Source organism: Nannospalax galili, unplaced genomic scaffold, assembly GCF_000622305.1.
Source record: "Nannospalax galili isolate Female #2095 unplaced genomic scaffold, S.galili_v1.0 scaffold1353, whole genome shotgun sequence".
In the NCBI taxonomy this organism is placed as follows: Eukaryota; Metazoa; Chordata; class Mammalia; order Rodentia; family Spalacidae; genus Nannospalax; species Nannospalax galili.
The window spans coordinates 830,314-842,705 of record NW_008333501.1 but is presented as its reverse complement, the minus strand read 5'-3'; the positions used below and the strand labels follow the sequence as shown (position 1 = coordinate 842,705).

At 42.0% G+C, this 12,392-nt stretch overlaps 1 protein-coding gene across 2 annotated transcripts in view; it reads left to right on the top strand.

The window, feature by feature from the left end:
* The window catches only part of Brd7 (bromodomain containing 7), a 40,972-nt gene that overhangs the window by 27,514 nt on the left and 1,066 nt on the right, over positions 1–12,392 (top strand). The window contains exons 10-15 of one of the 2 annotated variants that reach the window (XM_008828307.2): positions 2,327–2,434; positions 3,087–3,222; positions 5,465–5,576; positions 7,476–7,532; positions 11,185–11,296; positions 11,576–11,719. In XM_008828307.2, the coding sequence (XP_008826529.1) occupies positions 2,327–2,434; positions 3,087–3,222; positions 5,465–5,576; positions 7,476–7,532; positions 11,185–11,296; positions 11,576–11,719 (669 nt within the window). Of the gene's footprint in view, positions 1–2,326; positions 2,435–3,086; positions 3,223–5,464; positions 5,577–7,475; positions 7,533–11,184; positions 11,297–11,557; positions 11,720–12,392 lie in introns of both variants that reach the window. The other variant, XM_029561211.1, reaches the window with a different exon arrangement.

Below are 12,392 nucleotides of genomic sequence, written 5' to 3'. Positions count from 1 at the left end.
TGCCACATTTTCAAAACAAAATTCATTTTTTTATCTACAGGTGTGTTTTTCACAGAATTTTATGTGGCCTTTAGTAAAGATAACTTAAAGGCTGGGGCTATATAGTTCAGTGGTAGAGCCCTTGCCTAGCATGCAGGAGGAGATCCTGGGTTCAGTCCCCAGTGCTACAGGGGGAAGGGAGATAGATAGCTCTTTTAGGCTGCATGTGGTGGCACACACTTTTAACCTTAAATCCAGCATTCAGGAGGCAGAGGCAGGTGGATTGCTTGAGTTTGAGGCTAGCCTGGTCTACATAGCACGTTCCAGGCTAGCCAGGGCTATGTAGTAAGACCTTGTCTTTTTTTAAAAAAAAGAAAAAAGAAAAAACATACATTGAGTACTATGTAGTAAGACAAGTATAAGATCACACTTTGAAAATTCTGAAAAAATGATAATACCACAGGATTGGGAGCATGGATTTTTCTAGTTAGCTGTGGTAGAAAATGTGATGGGAAATGGAACCAATGACTTGGGCCTTGAGGTGTACCCATTCCGTTGAAGCCAGTGTCCACTGAGGCCTGGTTCCCTGTGTTTCCAGCTCCTTTGAGCATGATCAGATGTGGCCACAGCAAATTTGACTTTACTAGTCTAAGGTGGAAAATGCCCTGCTCAGCTTCTCGGCTTTATACGCCTAGTAGAAATAACAGTAACAATACAAACTAGGAAACCAGACTATAGATGGTTCACCAAGGAGGAAAGTTCCACTCTAGGTGTTTGAAGTTTCTTATACATGCTTTCTTGAAACTCATCACCTATAGTATTAGACTCAGTTGCATGGATGGTGCTACTAAGACCAAGGTTTCTTCAGGATAGAAAACATCCTCTGTTGAATACTGGTGGAGACCTCATTTCTCCTGATAACCATCGTTTTCAAAACCTCTTGAGTACTGGCCGCATGGTTTCTACTTATGTAATATTTTGAGCTTCAGCACTTGGATTCATTCCTGATTTACCCAAGTTTTCTTTCTTTTTTCAGTACTGAAATTTGAACCTAGGGTCTTGATCATGCTAGGCAAGCATTCTACCCCTGAGCTATGTACCTAGCTTCTCTTTTACTTTTTTTTTTATTTTGAGATAGTTGCCTGGGCAGGCCTTAAACTTGAGCTTCTTCCTCAGCATCCCAAGTAATTGGAGAAAGTCATTTTTTGCTTTTATTTTGTTTTGTTTTGTTTTGAGACAGGGTCTCAAGCCTTAACTGGCCTAGAACTTCCTATGTAGATTAGGCTGGCTTTAACTCACAGAGCTCTGTCTGCCTCTGCCTCCTGAGTGCTAGGATGACAAGGCATGAGCCACCACATACAACCCCAGGTCACATTTTTAAATTTTCTTTATTGTATGTGTATGTGTGTTTTGCTTGCATGTATGTGCTCCATGTACGTGCAGTTCCTGCAGAGGCCATAAGAAGGCACCGAATCCCCTGGAACTGGAATTATGGGTGGTTGTTAGCCACCATATAAGTGCTGGGGATCGAACCTGGGTCCTCTGCAAGAGCAGCCAGTGCTCTTAACCACTGAGCCATCTCTCCAGCCCCGGAACCAAACTCTTGTCTTTTTTTGGTTGTGAGCCTGAATGCTTAGTCTTCATTACAATAAACATATACCTGTTGTTGTAGACATTATTTTGTCCTTGGATCATTATGAGTTCTTACTATCCAGGTGTTTTTCCTGTATTTAATCTTTTATAAGCCTTTGAAATGATTTATATCCATCATCTTAATAGTAAAAGGCCCAGCATTTTTTGAGACAAGATCTTGCTTTATGGCCCAGAGTTGCCTGGCACTCACTATGCATCCTAGGCTGGCTTCAATCTCATGATTTTCCTGCCTTAGTTTCTCAAGTGCTGGACTTATAGTGTGTGCCAATCTGTTTGGAGGCAGCTATTTTTAATAAAAATCTTGATAGTGTGGTGATACATACCTTTAACCCCAATACTGGAGAGGCAGAGACAAGCGGATCTCTATGAGTTCAAGGCCACCCTGGTCTATGTAGTGAGATCTAGGCTAGCCAGGGTTACCCAGCGAGACCTTGTCTCAAAAAAAAAATAAAACTTTTAAGTCAAGTGTAATGTGTTAAAAAATTCTGCAAGTCAGCGAATGAGTGTTTGGGGCCTGGCTACACTTCTTTCTAAGCTCAGATTTTCTTGTCTTAGAAATGGATAGAGTAGAGGCTACCCAACCTCCTTCACATCATGTAGATAACGGGAAGTCATGCACATGAAAGCACTGCACAGTGCTCTGTGGATCATTTCCATGTGTGCCTCCTTCATTGGACTCAGTTTTATGTCTTAGAACCAGGCTACTGCCCTGTGAGACTGGGAATGACGACTGGAAGACTTCAGTCTGGAGTGAATACCTTGCAGGGTTTCAAAGAAGATAAAAGGAACAAAGTAACCCCAGGTGAGGCTCCTGCATAGTCCTCTTATTTTTTTCTTCTTTGGGGAGTTGGGAAATGGAGTCCTTTACCGTTCATTGCTTTCTTCACTGGCTTTGTTGGTAGTATTTTTGCCATAGCAATTATTTTATCAACTTGATAAGAAACTGAAAAGTTGGATATTACTATATACAGTAAGTTTTTCTTCCCTCCTTTGTGGGAATAATTCAGTCGAATTGCAGCTTCACAGGTACAGCCAGCCTTCTGTCTGAGCGCCTCATCTGCATACTCAACCAAGTACAAATCAGACATGGCATAGACTTTTTTCTTATTTCCTAAAAATTACAAGATAACATTTATGTCACATTGATATTATAAGTTACCTAAATGTAATTTAAAGTATGCTGTAGGATATATAGGTTCTACCCAAATATTATGCCATTTTAGGTAAGTAACTCCAGTGTCCTAGGATTATTGGGTGCGGGGGCTGGTTCAGGAGATTGGAATCAGTCCCCCAAATATGCTGAGGAATGACTAGACCTGTTTGGGAGTATAGTATGTCTTAGATTTATCTAGTTAGTGAAGTAATAAAGTTGGAAGGGAATATATTTTAGTACAGCCAGAATGTAGATTGACATGAAATTTCAAGTGATACTATAGTGTTAAATTTTTCAACAGTGTTATACTTGAATTATGGACCCTACAGTTCTTATGCCCCACATTATGACTCTACATTTGCTAATATTAGCAAGGATGATTCTGATTTAATCTATTCGACCTATGGGGAAGACTCTGATCCTCCAAGCAGTTTCAGGTAAGTCAACAATTAATATTCTAAAGCACATATTTTCCTAAAATATTAATGTGTAACGTGATTGTAGGTAGATTTACACAATTATCCAAATAGTAATAAATGTGTTTGGTAGTTATTTTATGTGTATGAGTATTGCTTGCATACATGTGAGTGCACCTGTGTTGTGCATGGAGATACCCACGGAGATCAGAAGAGAGGGTCCTCTGCAAGAGCAGCCAGTGCTCTTATCTGCTGGGCCATCTCTCCAGCCCCCCAGAAATATCTTTTTCAAGCTGCTCCTGATAATGAACTTCCAATCCTGCCGTGCTATAAAATTTTATGAGTCAGTTATGTTTCAAACTTGATCGTTTTGGGAACCCACAGAATAGTTTCCCTAAGCCATGAAGTTTAGGACATGATGGTTTAATTTCTAAAACAACCCACATACAGGACTGTTTGACCTTCGTTTATCAACCAGGCCAGTTACATGTGTCAGTGGGTTAGTAATTTCTGTGTTCCTCTTTAGGGTGCTGAGCATTTTGTATGCCATCAACACAGTGAGATACTGTCCCAATTTAGCAGGACTGTGGCTCACCTTGGGACAATGAACCTGGATTTTTCCTTCTTGGCACTGGTACCTTATTAACTTTTGTCATGTTCAGGATTAACCCAATAGAATAACCAGTACCCTGTGTTTATTTACAAAGAGGACTTTGATCACTTATGTGTTCATGTATGCAATTATGTTGTGGTTTACAAACAGGGCCTCTAAGTTAGAGATTAGCTGTAGTTTAAAATCAAGCCATTTATATTCTTAGACTGCACAAGCTTACACACATTCTTTCTAGATTATTCATTGAAGCAGTCCACAAATAAGCAACGTGTGCCTACTATGTGCCAAGTATTCTTATAGACACTGAAGATTCCAGATAGAAACCTTGTGCTCTTGTCAGATGACGACTGTGCTTTGGAGCTTTTGGAGCAAGGTAAATTAGCAAAGGAAGAGAGATAGGTCATGCTAAGCTTAGGAGAGTCTGCTCAAAAGGGAAAACTGAGGGACTAGAGAGCTGGCTCAGCAGTTAAGAGCACTGGCTACCCTTGCAGAGGACCTGTATGATCACATATGTGTACACTTACAGGAAAAACACATAACACATAAAATAAAAACTAATTTTTTTTTAGAAAAAGCTTGGTATAGTAGCACAGGCCTTTAATCCCAGCTCTCAGGAGATAGAGGCAGAGACAGGCAGATCTCTGTGAGATAAAGGCCAGCCAGGTCCATATAGTGAGTTCCAGGCCAGTTGGGCTACAGGTATCTCAAAAAACAAACAAAAAAGTTAAGTTGAGCCCAAGCTGGCAAGTAAGGAAACCAGCAGTGCTGCTCTCTGAAGAAGAGCATCTTGGCCTGCGAAATAGAGCAAGTACCTGAGCTGGGAGCTTGCCTGACTCATGCAAGAGCAATAGGAAGAGCAGTAAGGAGCAGAGCAGGTGGAGGGGAAGGTAGTGGTCACAGGTCACCTGTGGGAAGAGATCTCTGTAAGGACTTGGTGTTCTGTTCTCAGTGGGTTGGAGCTGATAGGTGGCAAGCACAGATAGGTGGCCCCGCTTGACTTGTGATTCTGAAGTGACCACTCTAGCTACTGGTCTGAGCAAGGACTACAAGGGCAAGCAGAAATTGGGATGTGAGCAATGGACCAGGGAAGTAGTCATTGTGGGGTTAAGAAGGGGTCCATAATTAGTAGGGTGATGGTGTTGTTGAGCTGATTGGAGTGTGAGAGAAGTTGGGATATATCAGGGTTTTCAGATTTAGCCTGAAAGGATATAGTTGCTGTTCACTGAAAAGGGGGTGATTTTAGAACACAACATGGGGAAAATAGCCAGCATTTTATTTAGGGTATTTTGTTTGAGATACCTGTTAAACATGCAATTGAGAATGTGATTTTTTGAAATTTGGGGTACATACGAAAATTCTGAGGTGAATGAGATTATTAAGGGGAGTAACAAGAAGCCCCAAGGACTGCCAGGGCCTGTTGCTGTGCTCTTTTTTTCCTTTGGAGAGGCCTCAGGAACATTTTTACTTCATTCTTGTTAATTCTTTAGTAGTGATGAATTTATCCTGGTAAGTACAGCATTGTTATTTCTGGAGAATGTGTTACATCACAGTATATAAACAAAGGGCATCTAATAGAAATAGTTGACTGTGATAGGGAACTAAGCCATGGAGATGACTTCTGTGGAAATGACTTTTCCTATTCTCTTTCAGCATCCATGAGTTTTTGGCCACATGCCAGGATTATCCATATGTTATGGCAGATAGTTTACTGGATGTTTTAACAAAGGGAGGGCATTCCAGGACCCTGCAGGAGTTGGAAATGGTAAGCATGCTGCTAAGGAAACAGGGCAGTTTATAAATGGCTTTGAAGCATTAGTCATTCAGTGTTATGAGACCTGGGATTAACCAATGTGACAGCTGAACTCCACTCCCCTGAAAAGCCAGCCCAGCCCGGAGGGAGGCTATGGGTGGAGGACAGTGAATGGAAAGAGCTAGAACATTGCCATTTTCTCCTTATCTTGGCACTGTAGGACTACAGAGCTCAGAGGTCAGTGGGTGCTGTGTAGCCTAAGGGAAAGGCAAGTCTTGCTTGTGCACTGAGAACAAAGCTGGCTGACATGGTGGGGAATGTGCTCTTCCCTGTGCAGAATAAAGCCTTCCTCATTGCTGTCTATACAGCACTCAGGAGCCTTCTAGTTCAGTTCTAGACAGTTCACAATCTGGAATAATTCAGACCTGATTGAGATTAGAACCAGGAAACGTTCCCACTGATTTAGAGGAGAGCCCATCTCCAGAACACTTTTCATAGCTCTTGAAGATGGCTGTGTCCTTGGTGCCGTGCACCCCTACAGCCATGCAATACAGTGGTGGTTCCTTCAGTGACTTACCAGCAAGTAGAATCAGCTACTAACTGTAAACCACCACAATAGCTGCTTTGCTCATTCAGCCTAAAAAATGCTAACCTGTACATCAGTTCAAAAGTATGCCTGCTGTATCCTTCCCCTCAGCTAATCAGAATTAATAGTTAACTAAAATTGAATTGCTCTGACTCGATGACTATGGCAATGTATTTCAAAATGTGATCTTTCTGCCCTTTGATTTAGCAATTCCTCTACTCAAAATTTGTCCTACAAAGTAAAACAAAAGTTAGATATATGAAGGATATATGGCTCACAATCTTTAGAAATTGACTAAATCACAATATAAACTTTCAAAGAAACATAACACTTTTTTATGTCTATGATGTATTTATCTTTTCATGTGTACATAACCTCCGATGCATACAACTGTGGGAGACATCTGTATTCTGTGGCATTCGCATGTTTCACAGTAACCATCTGTTGTCAGAGTGTTGCTCCATTAATACCTGTTACTCTCTAGAGTTCCTTGTTGAAAAGACTGTATATTTAGGTATTTAGATACTATTTACCAAGTATCTTCTTACATACATAATAGTCATCTCCCCCCACCCCCCACAGGGTCTCACACAGCCTAAGCTGGCCTCTAATTCATGATCTGTCTGCTGTAACCTCAGAGTGCTAGGTTTACAGTCAGTCATGTGCCACTGCACCTGGCCATGGATATTTTTTGTTGTTGTTTTGGGACAGGGTTTCATTATGTAGCCCTGACTGGCCTGGAATTCCCATGGATCTTAGCATTGCTAGCAACTCACAAGATACTCTCAAAATACTAGTAATTACATTAATCTATGTTGGTTTAAAATATATATTCTTTGTTTTTTTGAGACATGGTCTCCCTGTAGCCCAAGCTGGCCTCAAACTCACAAAGATTTGTCTGCTTCTGCCTCCCAAGAGCTAGTATTAAAGGCATACACCACCATGCCCAACTTAAAATATACATATTTTATAGTCCATATACTTAATCTTTTCTCTTACCACAAAGCTAACAGTTTTCTATTTCCCTTGATAGTTGTGTTTATTCTGTTTTCATAAAAACTTGTTTTTCTGGGGCTGGAGAGATGGCTCAGCAGTTAAGAGTATTGGCTGCTCTTGCAGAACACTGGGATTCAATTCCCAGCACCCACATGGTGGATAACAACTATTTGTAACTCCAGAGTAATCCAACGCCCTCTTCTGATTTCCATGGGCATTGCACAACATGGTACACCTACCTGCATGCAGGCAATACACTCATACACATAAAATAAAAATTGTATTTTTTAAAAAAAATTTTTTTTAATTGTTTTTCTTTATCATTCCAGTCACCACCTGAAGAAGGCGGCCAGACCAGAACACTTGATACAGCAAAAGAAACGGAGGTGATTATATTTTATTCTTTAAATAGAACATATGGTAAAAGACCTAAATGATAAGCTTGGTTTAAGATAAAAATATTCCTTAGGGGCTGGCAAGATGACTCAGGGAGTAAAGATGCTTGTCATACAAGCCAGGTGACCCAAGTTCAGTCTCCAGAATCCATGTAAAGGTGGAAGGAGAGAAACAGCTCCACAGAAGTTCTCTTGTGAGATCGCACATATGAATCATGACATGTGCATTGCTCCTCCACCACACACAATAATTTTTTTTAATTGAAAAAGATATTCCTTGGGGCTGGAGAGGTGGCTCAGTAGTTAAGACCACTGACTGCTCTTGCAAAAGACCCAGGTTCAATTCCCAGCACCCATATGACAGCTAACAACTATCTGTAAACTCCAGTTCCAGGGGATCCAGTGCCCTCTTCTGTCCTCTGCAGGCACTGCATGACATGGGTGCACCTACCTGCATGCAGGCAATATACTTACACACATAAAATAAAAACAGTAATGGGGCTGGAGAGGTGGCTCAGCGGTTAAGAGCACTGACTGCTCTTGCAGAGGATCCAGGTTCAGTTCCCAACAGCCACATGGCAGCTACACACTGTCCTTAACTCCAGTTCCAAGGGAATCCAAAGCCCTCTTTTAACTTGAGGCATTGCATGACACGGGTGCACCTACCTGCATGCAGGCAATACACTTACACACATAAAATAAAAACAGTAATGGGGCTGGAGAGGTGGCTCAGTGGTTAAGAGCACTGATTGCTCTTACAGAGGACCCAGGTTCGATTTCTAGCACCCACATGGCAGCTATGAACCGTCCTTAACTCCAGTTCCAGAGGAATCCGAAGCCCTCTTCTGACCTCCATGGCACTGCACGACACGGGTGCACTCACATACATGCAGGCAACACACTCACATAAAATGAAAATAATAAAATATAAAAAACAAATAAAAACAATAATTTTTTTTAAATATCCCTTGAAGCTGGGCATGGTAGTGCATACCTTTAATCCCAGCACTTGGGAGGCAGAGGCAAGTGGATCTTTGTGAGTTCGAGGCCAGCCTGGTCTACATAGTAAATTCCAGGACAGCTGGGGCTACAGGGAGACCCTGTCTCAAAAAGACAAAAAAAAAAAAATCCCTTGAATATGTGGGATAAAAGTAAGTTTTGCCTTTGGGAGTTTAGAAGTAGCTCTTTTTTATGTTTTTGTGTGTGTATGTATGTTTTGCTTGCATGTACGTAAGTACACCACATGCGTGCAATGCCTGAAGTGGCCACATCCTCTGGAACTGGACTTGTAGATGGTTGTCAGTCACCATGTAGGGTACTAGGAATCAAACCCTGGTCCTCTGGAAGAACAGCAAGTGTCCTTAACCACTGAGTCATCTCTCCAGCCTCAGAAGTAACTCTTGTAGTAGACAGGCATGTAAAGAAGGGAGCCCACATCAGGTACCACAAAGTATAACCACCCAGTGTGTGCACACCCAGGGTTGGGGAACTCAGCTGTTCTCAGGAGCTGTGAGAACAGAGCAAGATGAAGAGACATTCATTCTCTCAGAAGGCAGGAGATATGCTCAGTGAGCCCAGAAAGGAGGTGGCCTAGGGTTCCTGAGGAGAGGTAGACAAGCGGTGGGGCTGCATAGGTGGGAGCACAGTGATGAAGCATAAATTTTCCCCAGAAGAAAAAACACGGGATACTGTGATAAAAATGTAGCGAAAAGAGGGGACCATTGAAAAACTGGAGTTATTTACATAGAAAATGATTAGCCTATCAGTATAAAGGAAGAGAATCCAGACTGGGAAAATATAAAAGGAAAAAAAGTTCCTGAAAAGGACATTAAAATTGACATTACCTGGTATGTGAGGTAGATGATCAGATTATTAGCTGATATAGAATGTACAGGAAGAACCCCCATCTTTGAGAGAGAAGTCAAATTGAGTTTCACTTGTGAGAAGTGTTGGGAACATTGCTGGGGTATGGGCCTGGTCATCTGAGAAACAGGTTGGAGAGATGGCTCAGAGGTTAAGAGCTCTTGCAATGGACCTGAGTTAGATTCCCAGCACCCACATGATGGCTAACACACATCCCTGTAACTCCAGTTCTAGGGGATCTGATGGCCTCCGTGGGCATTGCACAACACAGGTGCACCTGCCTACATGCAGGTAATACATTCATACATATAAAAATAATAACATTTTTAAAAAGACGTCTAAGGAGAACAACGGGGAAAAGTTAAAGGACAAAACTTTGGAGAATTCCAAAGTTGAATAATGTTGAAAACCTGTGAAAGGATGTTTAGCAGAAAGGGAGGAGGTTCAATAAGGTAAGAAGCAGCAGAGAAGCCCAGTAAGAAGGGCCCTTGCAAGTGTCGTTCGCAATTTTGATCAAAGAAATCTCAGTAAAATGATAGGGACAAAAGGTAGACGTCAGTGTGTCAAAAAACTAGAGGACACTGGACTAAAAGGATGCTTAAGATAGGACAGATGCAAGCCAGACTTAAATGAGGGGAAAGAAAAAATCAGGATATGAGGTCAAGATAGATACAGATGTTGATGGTATTTAGGCATCTTTGGGAAAGGAGCCAAGCAGGATCTTGTGCTTAGTGAGGAAAAAATAGTGAAAGAATGAGAAAGGAAATTGGATGATTTAAAAAGACTGGGGGCTTGAGGCACACTGGTTAAGAGCATGTGCTGCTTTTGCATAGGATCTAAATTCAGTTCCCAGCACTCATGTCAGTTGACTCACAACTGCCTGTAACTCCAGATCCAGAGAATCTGATGCCTCTGGCGTCTGCAAACACCTGCACTCACATGCACATACCCACACAGAGACAGGCATACATATAATTTAAAATCATTTTCAAAATATTTCTTAAGGAAATTTTTTAATAAAAAGCTGTTAGAGTTGTGAAAATCCGGCTAAAATGGCAAACCATGTACTTGCCCCCAGTGCAGAGGTGTGCCCTGTTCTTGCATGGCACTTTCAGTCCCCACATAGGTAGTCAGATATGCACATTGATTGAACACACCCAATACCCGAGTACAATTGGAGCTATGTACCTTTGGTTACTTCGTGGGTTGATACAGTCCAAAAAGCAGTGTTGAGGTTAGGAAATTTTGAGTCTTGGGAATCCAAAAATAAGCTGCACTCATTTTAAAATTCTGTTCTTTCCTGCAGTACTGTTGGTAAAGCTTTGGGGCCTGAAGGAGCCTCAGAGCTGCTAATCCTGATCTGTAGAATGCAAGTGAACTGGCTGGGCTGAAACATTTGCCTGAGTCTCCAAAACATAGGCATTGGCATCACCAAAAGCACTTGGCAGTTTAGCCAGGGCCAGGCTCTTAGTACTTCTTCCGATGGTTGCCAAATGTATGGGATGATGCAAATCACATAAGGCAGTTTTACATTACATTTACATTACAGAGAAGTATAGATTTATGAACACTTTTTTGCCAAGATTTGAGAACAACATTTTTAAAAAGGGTTCTTGGAAGATACTTTTGGTAGCCATCAAAATTATGACTAAAATGAGTACGTGAAAGAACCTTCCCTAAAAGCACAAGCCGTCATTGCTCATATTTTCAGCACTCATTTTTAATTCTTTAAGTTTTTTTTTTTTTTTTTTTTTTTTTTTTTTTTCTCATGTTGAAACAGATCTCACAGATAGAGCCAGTGGGGCGTTTGGAGTCCGGTAGTCAGGACAGGCTCACAGCACTGAAAGCAGTAACAAACTTTGGTGTTCCAGTTGAAGTCTTTGACTCTGAAGGTAAGTGTTTGGGACCACTAGTTGCTGGAAACTGTACAACACCAGCAGTCAAGATTTGGCTGCCACATACATCAGTGTTAATGTATTCAAACTAGCGTTTGTTACAGGAAAATCTTTGCCCACTAAGCTCAGAGACTAGCAAAGTATGGTCATGCTGTTGGTCTCTTTGGAAGAAAAGAGGCTAACCGTTATATGGCAGAGCCTGGAGTAGAAGACTGAGTTTACCACAGATCAAACACAGGTTACTTTTGTTTTCTTCAGCATGTTGTTCTTACACAGAGGCAGAGATGTTCCAGAAGAAGCTTGATGAGACTACAAGATTGCTCAGAGAGCTCCAAGAAGCACAGAACGAGAGGCTGAGCACCAGGCCTCCTCCCAATATGATCTGTCTCTTGGGTCCCTCTTACAGAGAAATACACCTTGGTATGTTTGCCTCCAGTAATGGGAGAGGTGGGGCAGGGGTGCACAAACAAAAGGTTCTCAGCAGGTGAACAGCACTGTAAAGTGAATGAGGAGACTATCAACACTATTGGATGAAGTAGTTTTGGCATTTAGACATGTATAGTTCTTTAGGGTTGTTAAAAAATTATCAGGAGCTGGGGAGATGGCTCAGGCAGCAAAGTGCTTGCCATGCAAGCATGAAGACACTGAGATCTGCTCTCCAGTGTAAAAGCCAGATGCAGTGATGCACATCTTTACCTTCTGTGCTGGGGGGGGAGGGGAGGGGAGGGAGGTGGAGATCACCAGCTCCCAGGAGCTCACTGGCCAGCCAGTCTAGCCAAATCAGTGAGCTTAAGGTTCAGTGAGAAAGTGTCCCAACAAGACAGAAAGTGACTGAGGTAGGCACCCAGCATTGACCTCATGCACACCATGTACCTGTACACAGATTATCTAGGTGGCATAACTTACAATTCTGGCCCTTGGAAGTCTGAGAGGCAGGAGGAATGCCATGTATTCAAGGCCAGCTAGGGCTACATAGCAAGACATCTCTTTATGTGTATAGGTGTTTTGCCTGCATGTATCTAAGTATGCCACATGTGTGCAATGCCTGCAGAGGCCAGAAGAGGGCCTCAGATCCCCTGCAACTGGAGTTATG